The sequence below is a fragment of the Periplaneta americana genome, chromosome 4 (assembly GCF_040183065.1).
Source record: "Periplaneta americana isolate PAMFEO1 chromosome 4, P.americana_PAMFEO1_priV1, whole genome shotgun sequence".
NCBI lineage: Eukaryota > Metazoa > Arthropoda > Insecta > Blattodea > Blattidae > Periplaneta > Periplaneta americana.
This window is the reverse complement of record NC_091120.1, coordinates 132666482-132685319: the sequence shown is the minus strand read 5'-3', so window position 1 is coordinate 132685319 and position 18838 is coordinate 132666482. Positions and strand designations below refer to the sequence as shown.

Genomic DNA, 18838 nt, shown 5'->3' with positions numbered 1-18838 from the left:
TGAAACTGAATCAACAAAGCCTTCTTGACTATTAACCGTCCACAAAGTTCAATGAAGATTCCATAGTTGGCACAACTGATAAGAAGAAAACATAATCATAAAACACTACTGCCATCTAGCGTAATGTTGAGATGGTAGAATAATACATTTGAAGACAGTTGTATTTTCGTAAGCCAATTAATATTTTATTGTATTGGAGTACTTTTTTACTTCTAATCTTTATAATCGTGTAACAGTCAATTAAATCCCACTCGAGTTTTGATTTTCTCTAGATAAATCAAAACCTCTAGTGAGATTACTGTTGAATATATTAAATATATATATATATATATATATATATTCATAGATAAAATCAATAATTTCTAAAAACTTTTATTACAAAATTGCAATAATAATAATAATAATAATAATAATATCTTCATAAACATGACCTTATTTCAGGAATCGGGTCCTTTGAGAGGTTCAGAGGTGTTGTGAATAACATGAAGCCCGAGTAGGCCTAGATCTTAATAAATACATGGAATAGTATCCTTTCTTAGCAGAAAGAAGTATGCAAGTGAGGCGAATACGATAGCGTTATTAAGGGATTAGGTAGTGCTTACAGCAGTAAAATTTTGGAAATATCCAACATTTTTTCCTCCATTACTGTATCTTGTAGAATAATGAAAATTCGTATGTGTAAAACAATGTCCTTCTGTTGCATGAAAAAAATATTTTTTTTCGATTTAAAAAATTAATTACTTTTTTTTTTTTTTTAAACTTAAAATGGCGGCAGTTCAATGTATAGTGATGAAGCGTTTCCTTATAACTCAAAAACTATCCAACATTCTGTGATGAAATTTTTTGTGTATTTATGCAAAATCACTTCTCGCCCTTCGATAAATTGTCTGATAAAAAAGGAAATTCATTTTTAAAATGGTCAAGTATCAGTATTTTCTGTTAACAAAAAATTAAAAAGAAAATTATTTTTTAAGGAATGTAGTTGAAAGAAAATTATTTTGTAAACATGAGTTTTAACAATAAAATAAAAGAGAGAGAACATGAAAAACTTAGCACGTTTATGAGTTATGAGGGAAACGCTTCATCACTGCACAGTGAAATGCAACCATATTGAATTTTGAAAAAAATATATAAATAAATCTTTTTAAATGGTTAAATTTTTTTTTCATATAGTAGAAGGACAGTGTTTTACACATACCAATTTTCAATACTGTACAAGACACAGTAATGGAGCAAAAAAAAATGTTAATTTTTTCCAAAAAATTTACTGCTATAAGCTGTACCTAACCCCTTAAGTGATTTAGTAAAATAAATTGAATAAAGCTCTTTCAGATATGATTAATCCAATAACAGAAGAAGTGGAAAACAAAGAGATTTGAATTTTATTTCTCATTGAAATACAGAACAATATTCTCGGCCCTTCGTTAAAAAATGTGAGAATTGATTAAAAGTGGAAATGTTAATGTCACATTTCTGCATTAACAGCAAATATTTCTGAAATTGAAGTTAGTTCCGTGATGTCAATATAATTTTATTCGAGAAAAGAGCAGTAATTGAATATCCGTGAAGTGTTTAAACAGATTTAACAAATTTCCTGAAAATTAAATGACACACGAAAATGATTAATATATATGAGACATTTGCTTACGCAAATTATTACTATATTGTTGGTAACACAGGATAAAGAATAATCCTCCGACTTGTCAGGGTAATAAGCTTATAAAATGTGGATCGAGATATGTAACAAGCCGAAACCGAAGATGGGTAAACACTATGTAAAATTGTGACGGTAAAAATGCAAGGTGGTGTTGCTTTTTTGATCCCTATCAATCAAGAATGATTGATTGCATGTAAATGCTGGTATTACTACTCCATCCATGTCTGCTATCGACGAAACTTTTATCGATGACTTGCAGTAATTGTGCGGGATTCTTGGTAATATGTTTTTATGAAACTGGATTTAAATCTCTCTTGCAATCAATAAATAATAAAATGTAGAATTAAAGCATTTTCAATTGTTCTAAGTATAGAAGTGAGCATCCATAACAGGTCTGGATTAGATTTTTCCCTTGCTGGTAATATACGAATACGACATTTCTAAAGATCTGTGAATGTGTATCGCAATACAGTTTCCTTTCCCTGCTGTGATAGTAGTCATTCAATTCATAGTGTTCTGCCCAAGGGCAGGTCTTTAACTGCAAACCCAGCATTCTCCAGTCTTTCCTATTTTCTGCCTTCCTCTTTGTATCCTCATATGATTATTATTAGTAGGCCTATTCGTTATACGTATACTTTCTTTACCTATGCTATTCTATTATTATATATGTGTGTATAAATGAATTAATTTAATATGCATATGCACATAAATCAACATAGCCGTCGTTTTAAGTTTTCTCTGTAAAACATGACCAAAAGAGACTATATTCCATTTCTTGCATTGTTATAATTGCTCTGGAAATAACATATAAACACGATACATAACTTCATTGGTATCACAGTGTTTGTAATGCCCTCTACTGCCTATTAAATAGAAAGTAATTAATTACTACCAGGTGGCCCGAGTTCGATTCCCGGTCGCGGCAAGTTACCTGGTTGAGGTTTTTCCGGGGTTTTCCCTCAACCCAATATGAGCAAATGCTGGGTAACTTCCGGTGTTGGACCCCGGACTCATTTTACCGGCATTATCACTTTCATCTAATTCAGACGCTAAATAACCTAAGATGTTGATAAAGCGTCGTAAAATAACCTACTAAAATAAAAAAATTAATTACTAAATCCACCGTCTTGAAAGAAAAGTTTTTTTGTTAATGGCGGGTACTTGATTTGTCGTCATTCACATATACGAAGCCAGTTCTGTAGACCACTTTACCGATAGAGTCGTTGCCCAGGCTGCGCCATAGGAGGCTGGTCTACGTTACACTCGAGATGAGGTGAGATGAGATGAGATGAGATGAGATGGAGAATTTTGTTGGGATGCCACAGTGGAACCGGAGCTCTCCGAGAAAACACCTGTGTTACCTGGACCACGGACTTGTCGAACATAAGTTATAAATCTAGGGTACGCTACGCCTGGGATCGAACCCGAGTCCACAGAATTATACGTCAAGCATCCTAGCCACTACACCACCGTGGCGCCTCTTCAAACTAAAGTAATTGTTATAAATGACGTAGTTAAAGACTGAACTTAACTAGGTTACAAGAGTGTCTAGACTGAACGTTAACGTGTTCTAGAAACATTCCGTGAAACAGGTGCACAGTAGTAAGTAGCAAACCTCCAAATCCTTTTTGTTACTGATTGGTAAGGTTCACCCTAACGTTTAAACTCAATTGTGCGAAGTTCCTTCTGTATGAAAAATAAAGTACAGTTTATTTAGTGTCGATGAAATTGCTCATAGAGAGATGGTATTTGGTTAAATGCGGCCGAATACTCGCAATGAAACTACCTAACATTGGCCTTATAGTTGGGAAAAATCTCGAAGAAAAAAAAATAATTAGGTAATCAGTGCAACCGGGTATAAAACCCATGCCGGAGCTGAACCACCGCCTGAGCTACACCGGTAGCTTCCGACTATCATCGAGTTATATGCATGTAATCAAAATTCACATATCAAGCAATTGTAATTAATTTAAAAAACTGGACGAGATTATCTTTCTACTGACTTTTATTATACAGGATACTACAAAAGACCTTTCCGGGTTCGAACACAAGTAATTTACGTCCTATGAATCTGAAGTGCATGAAAATAGTACCAATGAAAAGAAAAACTCAAAAGTTTAGTTCCTTATATGAGATGAGATGATGTTGAGTTCCTTACCTTAAAGATGTTCAATATGTGTCCCCTAGGTAAGACGGCACACATCAACCCTGTAGTCAAGTTCAACGTAGATACGCGGATTTTCCGACTTCCAGATTCTGAGGTTATGTCTGTTCACCTTACCAGAAAGATGAAAAGTGGCTTCGCCAGAAAACACCAAGGAACGATAAATTCATCATCGTTTTCAATTAAGGTCTGCATACTTATGCAGAAATTTTTTCGTAGCAATTTGTTCTCTGGTTTTAGGGCTTGCAGCAACTGTAGTCGGTACGGATGAAATTGCAACCACTATCGAAGATTCTTGCCTTAAAATCAGTGTACCATTTATGGATTGTAGGCCCACTGAGTGGACCTGCATCAATCTTTGTTCGGTAATGCCGTTGCACATTAATAACCGACTGGTTCACATGAAAATCAAGCTTTTCTCTCCTCTATAGCAGCCATTTCGCCTCAACAATGAACAAATTTGTTTATATGCGCCATTATAAGGCAGTTTTGTCAACTAGGAAAACAATGTTGCTACAACTAAACTTTTTGAATGTGTCTTTCCATTGGTGCTATTTTCATGCATCTCAGATTTATAGAACGTAAATTACATGTGTTCGAAACCGGAAAGGTCTTTTCTAGAAAACCAGTATTGTTATGGTATGAATGGTTATAGAGATGAATAATTGTTTATGCTTGTGAACTGAAGGAATTTGCATGATATGTATTATAAATTTTTGTATATCTCAACTGACTGAATTGTTTCTGGTTTCAAAATGTATTAACTTACTTGTTAAATAACACGTGGATTTATTCAGCAAATTACACGTACCTGTACAGATGTAATACGCTATCTGAATTTGCTCTTAAATCCAATGCACGTGTCTTTTGACTGTAAGTCCTTTACAAAACAAGTCCTAATTTGTAGCTTTCACCGCCCACCTCACCTATGATTAAATCCAACCACTCTCCAAGAAAAAGTGTCATAGTTTATAGCTCAAGTAATGAATTTATTGTTTAGGATTGTAATCTGAACCATGTGATTGCTAATTACTGTATATGTTTTGTAGCTCAGTTGGCAGACTCGCTAGCCTTCTTATCCGGAAGCTGCGCTCAGGCTTGGGTTAGACCCCCATTTGATCTGAGGTTTTCCTCAACTATAACACAAATGCGAGGTAATCTACGGCGAATCCTAGGCCTCAACTCACTATATATCGCCAAAAAATTCTTATAAAATTTTGACTTGTTCCTCATCTTAAAGCTTCTGTTATTGCAATTTCATATTCGTGTTTTATTTTCTTTGTCCGTTATTCGAAGAAGACATGGAAACTAAGTAAAACATAAACGTTCTTATTATCTCACTAGCTGTAACGGTGCGCTCCGCTGCACTTATTAGAAGTAAATATAAAGTAATTACATAATTAAAATAGAACATTGGGTCCAGGGAACATTCGTGTTTGATAGAAGAATAAATCGTTTAATATGCTACTTAATTTAAATTGTATTTAAATAATTACAATGATATCATTTTGGTCCAGAGACCACTCATTTGGTGCAAATATAATTCGTTTAACATTTTTCTAAATTAGTCTTGAATGCATCCTTTAATAAATCACTCCAAATTAATAGAGTTGATTGTGTACGAAGATCATTTTTATGTTAACCTTACTGTGCATCTTTTTTTTTTTTGTTAAGTTTATTTTATTCACGCCTTAACATCTGTGGTCATGTTGCGTGTTTAGAATGTGTGGGTATATCAGTAGGCCGTTTTTACTCTTGTTGAGTTCCTGTTTCTATTGTGTGTTGTAGATGGCTTGTGTTCATGTAACTCATTATAGACTTTGATTAATGTTTTTGGTATTGGTAATTGAGGCGGTGATGAATAATGGCATGTATCTTTCCAATCCGGTATTTGCCTTTATGACTAAGGGAAATCATGAAAAACCTCAGTCAGATTGGTCGGCCACGGGGTTTGAACCCGGGACCCCCGAATGCGTGTCTCAAATGCTACCGCCTGAGCCAACTCGCTCGGTTGTACAGAGACATAATTTTATTTTTACTTCAATTTTTATTGTACCTGAGTTTTTGAATGTACTTCACTCCCACCCCTTCTACTAAGGAAGTTCCAACTCCACACAGAACCAAGACCGCAGATAGTAAGCAGTACTGAGTTACTGAGTATAGTACGTTCCAGAAATATGTTCGCGTTTTCCAGTGACGAAAGAGCTTTCAATATTGAATCATATTTTCGCACAGGTACTGTCCGTTTGCCTACGTCGCATCCCGATTTCCCCCACCTGCTTCTGCTCGCCCCTCTGTAAAAGCTGGGCTGTCTTAGCTCTTTTCTGAAAACATTAATTTCTCTTAGGAATTGGACGTTTACGTAATATTGTAAGCTGTTTAATTTAACTTAAATAAAAGGGCCTCGTTAAGTAATTAACTGTCACGTGATTTACTCCCTTTCTACAATCCTGCGGCATAACTACTTGGAAGGACAGTAGATAGCATGTCTGAGTAATTTTATATTTTCGGGTCGGGCAGAAGTGAAGATTGAATTCACAGTACGTAGAGTAGGTACAGAATTATTTCAACATGAGTTACTAGTACGAAGGACGTAACTGGCAATTGGAATTAGATGCAATAGTCTATAGAGCGATAATATGCACAAACGAACTGAAGCCTGTGTCGAAATGAACGGCCACCATTTTCAAAATTGTGTTTAAATATTCATATTATGATTATTTTTCAATTTAACTTCTTTTTCTATATTGTACGCTAATGTGCTGTAGACAATATACACTGCATAATAAATACGTTCGCATGGATAACTCACTTCGTGAGTAAAAACACTTATTCTTAATACAGTACTGTACTTTGATTAAAGAAAAACCTAATGAAAATTATCAAACTCAAAATCGCGATATTTCCTAGTTTACGTAAATGGATGAACTACTTTTCTTCCATCCTATACCTAGTAGAGTGATTTGTGTTTTACGCCAGTATCATCGAACTCCAGTCTTGGAGGGGGGAGCAAGCGGTGTTTTCGGTTCTCTAAAGGTATAGACAGGTTAATATTAAAATTGTTAGTAAATATAAAATGATGTCCCTGTATATCATTGTTTATGTAAATAAAACAATGAGGTACCCTACATAAATATTATTTTAAGAAACACAGGAAACGAATATGGGCAAATTATGAGCGCAGGAACGCCATTTCATGACACCTTTTAAAATACCTCAGCTCCAGTGATCTCTATGGTAAAATGAGTGTGTAAAATTGGAGTATTTTATGTGGACCAAATAAAGTTGCAATAATCAAGTTATATAATATTTCGACAGAATATCAAGTTTTCTGTGCGTACAGATTTCTTTTCGTCTTACCTCAGTCCTCATTTGTATCATTACATCTAGCTATCTAGAGAAACTACAAATTTCAAATAGTGAAGGTCAATTAGCTTCTGAGATTACTTCATACAAACACATAAAATATTCTCTGTATATTAATATTGATAAACGTCAAGGTCGCCTTAAATAGACGGAGTCATTTGTTTTGATTTCATTCTAGCCATCGTCGTCGTTCCTGCAATAACTCCTATGTCACATATCGATTTTCAGATTTTTGCTCTAATAACTTAAATAGTGATGCAGCAAATAATACAATCTACTACATATAATTTAATTATATTTCTTTCTTTCGAAAATGTAAGAATTCACGATCTCCTATGCACTACTGCCATAAAATGAATAAATTTGTTTTTCTTCCTACTAAATAATTTAATATTTTGCACATAGAAGTTACGGAACAACGACACTATAATCTGAGGCGGCGGTGGAAATGTACTATATTGTTATTTTAAAACTCTTGTATATCCTTAAATATCAGTTGTATCAAAATTTTGCCTGGAATAAAACTTATCGGAAATATTGTTAAAATAAACTTTTGTTATGTAACATTTTTCACAAAAATCAATAATAAGCTAGATATTTCGGTTTGTTTAATCCAGGCCCCCTTATAACCCCCCTTTTAAATAAAGTATTTTGAATGCCATATAGCCTAAAATCTAAGTTACAACGAACTTAATTTATGTTCCAATTTTCATCGAAATCCGTTCAGCCATTATCGCGTGAAAAGGTAACAAACATCCAGACAGACAGACAGACAGACAGACATACAAACAAAAATTTCAAAAAAAGCGATTTTCGGTTTCAGGGTAGTTAATGATATATGTTAGGACCAATTATTTTAGGAAAATCGAAAATTACCAGAAAAATTTCGGCTACAGATTTATTATTAGTATAGATTCCATATACAGGAATTTTTCTAACCCAACTTCACTAATAAATTGTGCGGTTTAAACAAACATAATTTTGCACAAATTCACATAACACTGTTAAGTAGGCCTACTTGATTATTTTCAGCACTTGGAACATTATTTGAGTTTGTAGTGAAAGAACATATTATGCTCTTTTCTGTTTTTCGAACAAAGGACCAAAAGAGTGAAAGTATAGTACAGACACGGCTTCAGTATCCCTTTCGAAAAATAACGCCCAGATGGTCCGTTTTGGGTGTTAATATTATTTCTAACGAGAAATAAATACATAGGCCTATATTGAGACTGAATTTTCTTTACAGATGACTGAAGCTTTTCCTATACGAATAAATATTTACGTTTTTTTTTTTTTATTATTTTTGTAATGACTGGAGCCACTTTATTTTTGCAAATTAGTTCATGTAGGCCTAGTTATATTTGAGCCTACATTTGTTTCCAAGAAATTTTGTATAGGTGACGTCATTTGTAGATAAGAGTTAATTACAAAATAATAGTCTGCGTGGTTGCCGCAGTTGTTATAGCGCTGGTCTTTTATGCCCGAGGTTGTGGGTTCGATCCCGGGCCAGGTCGATGGTATTTAAGTGTGATTAAATGCGACAGGCTCATGTCAGTAGATTTACTGACTCCTGCGAGACAAAATTCCGGCACACCAACGATGCTGATATAACCTCGGCAGAGCATCGTTAAATAAAACATAACATTTAACATTTACAAAATAATTCCCTTTTTCAGATATTTTTTCGCAACATTTGGAGAAATATTCGTTTACATTATATGTATTTGAAGACAGCAGGGATTTTCCATTGGGGATATAATTATGCATATAAGAATTCATTTACCTGCTACAAATGTAATTTAAAACATACCTTCTACAGTAACTTATTAGTAACTGCATCTTTTGTAGTAGAGTAATCTGATGTGCAAATGCTTGGATATATTTCATTTGCTATCTTGCTTCCCAATAAACTTCAGGCAGCGTTCTTGTACATGACGTCTTGAGAGCTCAAGAACTCGAAATATGACCCACATTCATTGTAGAATTGTCTTCACGGCACAGGATACAATTTGGAGAGTTGAAGATTCCAATTTTATAACGGTGTGCAGCCAAATAGTCGTGACCTGTTAAATCTAAATGTTGCTACGGCATCAAGTCTTGGGTGTTCGGGAATTAAGAATTTATTTTGCAATATAGCTGTCCATGATTTTCCGTAACTGAATTTTGAAGTGCTCCAACAGCTTTTTCTGGAAGTTTCTTTTAATTACATTTTCTGCATATTGATAGGGTAAAGTTTGATTTGGTTTCTGTAAAGTTTTGGTGCCCTTCTTTGCCAAAAAATTAGCAATATCATTACCGTGGATCCCGGAATGAGAGGGTATCCATTGAAGATGGATAATTTTATTTTGTTTAACAATAATCTGATAATTTTTCTTACTTATAATACTTTACTGGGGATTAGAAAATTATTAGTTGTTATTGCTTGTTGTTTGTAAAGCCGAAGTTGAATCACTTAAAATAAATGCACACTGAAATGTTTATATTCTGTAGAGAAGATGTGTTAGTGTCATCTCTATAGTTTGCATTTCACCATCAAAGTGGGTGAAGTTTTTCCCAACTGAAACGTAGAAGCTAAATAATTTTGAAAAAAATTCAAGCTCCACCGCCATCCTCTACTTCCAGTCTGGATTAATCTGTATAGGCTAAATATATAGCCATTTTGGTTCAGGGTATAAACTTTGAATCGTTTCCAATGTAATTTGTTTTAATTCGTTAGGAGTCTTATCGTTTTTAGGACGTGTTCAATTAAATTTGTATTATGAATAATATATATATACAGAGTGATTCACGAGGATTTACCGTCCTTTACAGAACTTATTTCCGAAGACATTCTAAGCAAAAAATATCATATAAACCTGGGTCCTATTCTCAATACTTACAGAGTTACGTGTCGTTACTGTAACGCATTGCTGTGAACACGTGATCTTGGTCAGCGTGCAGTCAGCAGCCAGCGCTAGCGGTACGGAAATCAAAGATAGCCGTATGAACTTACGTAGCGCGACGAGTGCCGTTCGCAAGCGTGCGGCCAAGTGTACTCAAGCGGACGGCGACATCTTTTAAAATGTGTTGTAAACTCTTCAAGACTGTAAATTAGGATGCAAAATTGAACTGCAAATAATTAAGTCGGTGGAAGTGGTATGATTTGAAATAATTGTTGTGATAAGTGCGTAAGAATAATATAATTTTCTAGTTAAAATGGAAAAAGATGTCTGTACAAGGCAACTAAGGAGTTCACAGCACATTTTTAGCTTTATAATACTTGCCAATTAAAGAAATCATACTTCTGAATGGTTCATTCTCTATTTGTATTATTCTTTTACCTTCAGACTAAATAAAAAATGTATTTTACAAACAACTTTAAATTAAAATTGAGAATAGGAACTATGTTTGCATGACCTTTTTTTGCTGAAAATGTCTTCAGAAATAAGCTCCGTTAAGGACGGTAAATCCTCGTGAATTACCCTGTATATCTTACACGCATGATATTGGTAAGAGACTGTTATTTTGTATGTTTCTTTAAAATACAGATATTTGTAATTCATGTGCATTATTCCGACTTTAATCGACAAGTAGGTAATGAATTTTATATGATAATGTACCCAATATTTTACAATATATTGGTGTACTTAAATATACAGGAGGGAAGTAAGGCAGAATTATAGAGAAACGACTATGTAGATTGCTGATATGATGTGCTGTATTGGACTGCGTCCAAAATGAGTATATTCGGCAAGCATTTGAAATGGAATGGACAACTACAGTCATTATGAAATACATACAGAACTAGTTGAACCATTTAAATAAGAAGGTAATGAAGGAATAGGCTATCATTTAGAATATGGCCAGTGGACGTAAAACAATCTGGAGAAAAGAAAACGCTGGAGAGACCAATAATTATATTCTGGGGACGAAAAGGCCAGTAGGCTTATTCATTGAAGTTGATGATGATGATAATGATGATGATGACGACGACGAAGATGAAAATTCAATGTATAAACAAAGAATGTGTTATTTTCAGGGAGAGTATCGTATGGACAAGGACACTTTGGGTGAAACTCGAGTTCCTGCAGACAAATACTATGGATCAGAAACAGCAAGATCCATTAATAATTTTCCTTCTGGTGGAGAGAACGAAAGGATGCCGGTATGTTGCGATCTTGTTTCTTGTCATTTTGTTATTTAAGATGGCCACTTCTGTTGCTGTCACTATAAAAACTTGTACCGATACGGCACCACACCCGCCACCATTACTGCCAATGTGCCAAACAGAATTCCCCATGGGAATTGTTATTTTTGGGCAGGCTGTCAGGTGGTTTGTCCTGACCAAGCATCTTCTTGTACAGATTCTTCTCCTGCATGGTGTCCTCTTTGTGCAGGGTCAGTATCTTCACCAGCTCCAGCTTTATCATCCGGCTGTCAGGCTTCATCTGGCTCGCCAGTCGTAGAGTTATTACTGCACTGAACGTCTCACCCTTTGCAGCCAAAATCTTTCTCAATACGTAGGGAATATGCATCCATAGATAGTAGCTAACTACTAGGATCGCTACTATCGCCTCATCACAGACAATGCGAAATAGTATTGGCACAGTCTATTGTTCCTAGTACCCTCAACAAGTCAAGCTTCGTGACTGTATATAGGCCTACTAGACTGTGGTCATATTGTGTTTCGTTCTGTTCCTTAGATTTCAGTATGTTGAGCAGGAGCCTGACATAGAGAACCTTCCCATTGCGAAGAGGAAAGAGATAGGTTGCCCTAAGAGAGAACGAGTCAATTGGTGGTACAGCACACCCTTGCCATACAATGCTATCGACGTGCACTGGATTATTTGGATGACATCGAAGGTGGAATTACTCTCAATGGAGAACACTGACATGCGAACTTGAGATGGTCTCCATTGGGAGAGACAGGCAGGCATCCATACACCGGCTGGACTCACATTCCATAATAGTGTTGAATTATGTTGAACTACTGTGTTCACTGGACTTATAGCTTGATTGTCATTGTTTTTCTTTATGTGATTTCTCTTTTTTATTTCATTTTCTTAAATATCTTATTTCATGTAAATTGTTTTTACAAATAAACAGTTATATTTTGAAAAAAAAAAAAGATAAAATAAACAAAAAGTATGGATTGTTTCATTATCTAGTTCGATTTGAATACTCTTCAATAGATATGAAACTATATTAACTGCCTCACAATTCTTATTCTTAGGTGTTCGTAGAGCCTTATTTAAAGTAAAATACTGTAACTTGACGTTTCATTTCCAATTAATGTCTATATATAATGTATACACACAACAGTTGTCTCATCTAACATTGCGATCTCAAATATTATTGAAATGGAACGAGATATTGATAACCTACTGCACATGGATATACCCACGTCAGGGGCTCACAAAATAATATGACATATAAATTCAAACAAGCCGAAATAACAGTACTTTCAATACAAGGTTATATGTTTTAAATGGAACATGTAACATTTTATAGCAAAATAAAAATTAGAAGTAAAATTATTACTAATAATATAACAGCAAAAAAAAAAAAAAAAAGCAACAGATTTCATACAGCTAGATACAAAGAAATAACACAGCATTTTATAATTTTCTATTGCAAATTAGTTCTGAAATCAATATTGTGTGAAATAGTAATACTCTCCTTGAACTCTAAGGTATCCTGATAAAAATAACCTTATTTTCGTATTGAACAGTAAATTCCCAGAACATGAACCTAAACAAAACAGAAAAATCTCCCTTCTGGAAACTTAACTACAAATTTTGAATCCTCGAAAACATTGCCAGTATCATTAAAAAATGTCTTCAACTGATATTCCTTTTTGAAGGAAGAATAAAAATGAAAGGCGTCACTGAAGAAGGTGTTCAAAATGGCCACTATTTACAACAATGCAGTTCTGGAGAGGAAAACAGTTCGCAGTGTTTCTCCAGGTATTGCCGCACACGCCGCTGAAATACTCTTTCAATATCTCCTATTGTAATTGTGCTTACTGAGACACCCTATCTTTCATTGAGCCCCAGAGAAAAAAGTATAAGGTGTTTGTTGGAAAAAATGAGGCCCTATGATACGGACGTCAATAATACCGTACCACTCGTTCACTCTCCGCAGACTTTGATGGTCAACCTGGCGAAGCCACTGAGGGTTTTCCACGGATGAGTAGTGCATGTTCCTCAAATTCATACTGCCATGATTTGTAAACGAAGCTTCATCGTAAAAGAAATGTTCCTAAGGAATGCAGTGATATCCTACAAATGCTAAAGGGCAAAATGACGGAATACAATACGGGTATTGATGTCACTTCCGTGCAAGTCCTGATGCAGCGACACAGGATATGGATCAAACGTATGCTGTTTTGCTAATTCAAGACACACGTGCAATCTCCCTTATGATAGTATGTGGAATGTGAGTTAAAAGAGCCAGAACAACGACTTCGTTTCCTTCGTGAGTAACAGTTCTTGTACATTGACGTGTTTTTGGTTTCCAGCTTTCTGTTTCTATGAGATGTGTTCGATTGTACGGAGTGAAGAATGACGTCGATCGAGATATCGTTCAGTGTACAATGACAACACTCTTGTTGTACTTCTATGATATTCACCGTACATCAACAACAAGTCTAGTATATTTTCGTTTCTGTACATACTATTCTTTATTTATATGCTATGCCCGTTTATTGGTTCGGAAGTAAACACAAATCACCTCAGCAGAAACACACTACCTTTCACTGTGATTGACAATCAGGTATTGTATTCTTTATTGCATTGCAATGCGTAAGTGCACGTCAAAGGCAGTGTCGCTACTGATGGTATTGAAATCCCTAACTACGTATCTCTAGAGGAGTTAAAAAAGTGAAACAACGAATGATATGGAGACAATTATTTCACCTCTAGTTTCTATTTTCATGGAAAATGTTTTATGCTTCATTGAAAAAACTGAAAGTTTTTGTTGAAATTACTGTCATCTCAGTTTTTTGGAATTTGTACATCATATAATTTCGTGAGTCCCTAATGTAGATGTATTCCTGTAAAGTTAGATTTTCAATATGTCATTCCATTTCAAATATATTTGAGATCGTAATGTTAGGTAAGACATACAGTGTGTTAATTAAGTATGGAATATTGCTAACAACTCTTTATATATTCATTTTATAAAAAAACAAACTTGTTGGAGATATTTAACTAAAACTTATGGCTGTGGTCACACTAAAATATTGATTACTGTACAGGGTGTGGAAAAAATGACATTTTTCAAATTACACTCTATATTAATTTTTACATATTTTAAATCTAAATTCTTTTTAACAAACAAATAGAAGTTTGACTCAGCATAAATGATGAATACTCTCTTGTAAATGTTATGATTTTTTTCAAATGCTTTGATAAGTAACAAAAATAAATGTGTATTCATAACGGAGTAGGCCGTGTTAGTTGGAAGACCGGAGGGAAAAAGACCTTTAGGAAGGCCGAGACGTAGATGGGAGGATAATATTAAAATAGATTTGAGGGAGGTGGGGTATGATGATAGAGACTGGCTTAATCTTGCACAGGATAGGGACCGATGGCGGGCTTATGTGAGGGCGGCAATGAACCTTCGGGTTCCTTAAAAGCCATTTGTAAGTAAGTAAGTAGGCCATGAAACAAACAAAACAATAACATCACTGATCGGAAATTAAGGATTAGTAATGAGACGGAACTGATCACTCCTGAAACTGTGAGAAAGTCAGTGGACTGCTTCCGTGATAGACTGGGGCATTGTTGGCCGTCAGAGGTTCTCATTTTGAACATTTGTTATAATTTTAAACATTGTCTCAAACAGTTATGTCATTGTTTTGTTTGTTTCATGGCCTACTCCATATGAAGACACACATTTATTTTGTCTTACATTATCAAAGCATCTGAAAGAACCACAATATTTACAAGAGAGTATTCATCATTTATGCTGAGTCAAACTTCTATTTATATGTAAAATTTAATATAGTGTACCATTTAACAAAAAGTGTTGCTTTGCCACATTCTGTACATGAATCGATACTTTAGTGAGATTAAGCCATAAGTTTTAGTTATGTATCTCCTACAACTTTTGTTTTTGTTATTTTTTGACGAAATGAATATATTAAGAGTTTTTAGCAGTATTCCATGCTTAAATAACACATACATAAATACATACATACATACATACATACATACATACATACATACATACATACATACATACATACATACGTACGTATGTGTTAAAAAATTAAACCAAACAATTTCTAGGCTTTATTTCCTCAAAAGAAAGGATCCATTTCCTGGATATAAAAAGGCAAGAAATCCGTCAAGTTATACAGTATCTTCATTCATGATGACAAGTGACTTTGGACTCGTAGCACCTACATTAAGGCTGGAGTCGTGTAGTTTCAAGTAATTTAATTAGCTAGTGATAAGTATGATGTAATCTGCACTCTGAAAAGCAAGTATTTCCCATAGGCATCCGACAAGGAAAACTCAGTGCGCAGACACCAGCGGGCGTGACTGTCTCGCGCAGATGACGTATGCTCCCGTTCCCAGCATGCTTCACGCCTAGTGCAGAGTACCCCACCACGAGGAGTCCGAGCTGAATTTTCCTTGTAGAATACCTACAGCAATAAGTTTAGTATTCTACCTTCTTCAACGACTTTACTGTTTCTGTCTCTGACAAATAATTCTCAGAACTAGAGGATAACATTTTAAACGCAACAATGAATGTGTGTACTGTAAATCCAAACTGCGCCTTGTTGATCGGAAATGATATTACAACTTGACGAATTTTTGTAGATCTTGATATCCTGCTAGCTATAAGAATATCAGCCTCTCCTTGATCAATGAGACTTCATTATTTTAGCGTAATATTTTCTAGAGATGCAGGACAAATTTTGTATTACTCGAGCAAGGCCAGTGGAGTCCTACAGCCCGGAGCCATGGCGCTACTGCTCCTGCGTTCGTAATATCGCATCGCGATAGTTCACATTACTCCCGCGGCTCCACTCGCCTTGGTCGAGTAATAAAAAGTGGAGGCAAAGATAAACACGATCACTATAATTTTATTACGAATTTATTTCTGTGCCTTCTGTTTACAGTTCCCATTGATTTCGGCGATAGGGATCATCAAAAAGGCTGCAGCTATCGCGAACAAAGACTTCGGACTCGACTCTCAAATAGCAGACGCCATTGTGAAAGCGTCCGAGGAGGTGATGTGTGGCGAGCTGTACTGTCAACACTTCCCCTTGGGCATCTGGCAGGCAGGGGCGGCCACCAATAGTCACATCAATGCAAACGAAGTCAGTTCACATCATTATTCCGTACTTCGTCACGTAGCCGGTTGAATGCCGTGAAATATAAAGCCTATATATATTTTTTCCTTCTTCCCGTTCAAAAATAATTTACGCATCAGTTGATATTATGTGCGGCGTCCAGCTCAAAGATATTCAAAATAAAACATTGTATCTTAGAAAATGATTATTATATACATTTCTCTTCACGAAAATGGAAAGAAAATATCTCATAGTGTTATTTATATCCAGCGCAAGTACAAGTATATTCGTCCTAAGGTGACTTTAATCGAAATAGATCAATGATTTCGACATAGGAGAAAAAGAATGTTGTTGTTGTTTTCTAGTGCCAGGCGTTTGACAATAAAGTCATTTGACCTCTTGCATTCCAATATTTTTCAAAGATATTATCATGACTAGCCACTGAAGCACAGATTTTGAGAATGTACAGTATACTATTCGCCCAAGAAATGAGGAGACCCGGTTAGGGGTAGAACTACAAGGATCTTTCCCCACTCAAGTAACAATTTTTCTGTCAGCTTCTCAGTTTTGTGAACAGTTTTCAGAGAATGTATAGAGAAAAGGGACTCGATTAGTTGAAGAGTGTATCTAAACCAGTGAACTCTATACTAAACTGAAAGCACCACTGCAATGTTCTTTCCTGTCTGAAAACGTGACTGTTGGCAAGGGTATTGCTTTCTCTTTCTAACTAATGTGTTTCACTGTGTTTTTCGTGAGGTTGATGTTGCATATGTGCAGCAAGCAATAAAAATACCGTTAGTGTAAGATAGTATTCACTGCAAGAGAGACAAGGCAACACTATGTTAGAAAGACATAGCAATACGCTCCGGCGCTCAGAATTCGCGTCACGCTTTTAAAGCCTTGAGTTGTGCCTCCAGTTTAGTATAGAGCTCACTGTCCTAAACGCGAAAGTGCTGCCACAGGGCTTAAGAACAGTTAGAAATAGGGTTCCCAGTTTTTTCTGGAGGAAGTACGGGAGACTAAGGAAATATAGAAAATTGGCAAATTATTCTGTTTGGTTACTAAAAGGGACTATATATTACACTTCGGCAGCTAGGCTTAAATTAAGTGTATTTTGAGACAGATTTCATTTTTCATAATAGTTGAAGTCGACTGCAGTTTGCAGATATGATTTCAATGGCTGTGTCGTGGTCTTGTTCCGAACATCTGTCCAATTATTGTTCATGAAATAAAACACCCTCCTTGTATGAGCATTACTACTTGGTATGCTTGGAACAAACTAGTGGTTTTTCCAGATTTATAATATTGATAATGATTTTAAACATTAAGCATTAAAATCCATTTCGGGAAAGCGTAATGTACATTGCATTACCAAGACTGCACATTTTAAGCACCTCTTGAACAACAAAATTCATCATATAAACGACCATCATTAACGACAAAATCAAATTTTTAGAATAATGATTTTTACCTGATGCAAAAATAAGGGAGAAAAATACTCGAAGAGAAGAAAAAAACGGGAGCCGGGAGAATGTTAAAAATTAGGGGAAAATTGGGAGATCCCGGGAAATAAGGGACGGTTGGCAACCCTAGCTGCAAAACCTGTTCGTATTGTGACTACCCGAATTACGGCTCTTCGGCATCATGTATTAAAAGCAATTTGGCAATGAACATCCAACACAAAAGAATGCTCCGTTCTGCGAACAAAAATTGAGGAGTACAGAGAATGTTTAGTTTATATTCTGTATGATTTTTGGATATTTTTTATAACGACACACTAGGATATAGTTTAAGTAAATAGTACTAGAAATTGAATGCAGAACCTGATAACCAGGCTTCGGCCTAGGGACACAGAGTAACCAGTATGAGGTTTAGAGTACACGGAGTATAAATGACGTCATGATCCGTGTGCAGTCACCCGACTGCAATAGCACAGGTGGGTCCGTAATGTGCATTACCGTTGTGTGTAGGCCTATTGCTGCTTGGCTTCGGTACGTGTAACAGGTTTCGGCGTAGGGACACCTGATTGAAGGTTACAACTCACGTTAATACTTTAATGGTAGACATTTATTGTCTACACTAGGAATGTACGGTATATACTGCATTTGTACAGGGTGAAATATATTTTGTGCCGTACTGTGACGGACTGTTTACATGTAGAGACACGAAGTAAAGGCGCACTCCATTTCCCACTCCACTCGATCAACGTAACACTATCGACCGTGCGTTCTGAACTTCATGCGTTTCTGTGCCCAGGACCGAACCTGCTAATAACATACTCATATCTGTGTATAGGCCTACTCTTAAAAAGTTGGAAGATAGTCTTGATTCGAATCTGTCTAATGTTGGAAGATAGTGTTTTGGG

General features: G+C 35.5%; 1 protein-coding gene across 1 annotated transcript in view; it reads left to right on the top strand.

Annotated features, from left to right (window-relative positions):
- LOC138698867 (fumarate hydratase, mitochondrial-like) overlaps positions 1–18838 on the top strand; it is a 60142-nt gene that overhangs the window by 4584 nt on the left and 36720 nt on the right. The window contains exons 2-3 of the mRNA XM_069825074.1: positions 11206–11331; positions 16300–16500. Of these exons, the coding sequence (XP_069681175.1) occupies positions 11206–11331; positions 16300–16500 (327 nt within the window). The remainder of the gene's footprint in view (positions 1–11205; positions 11332–16299; positions 16501–18838) is intronic.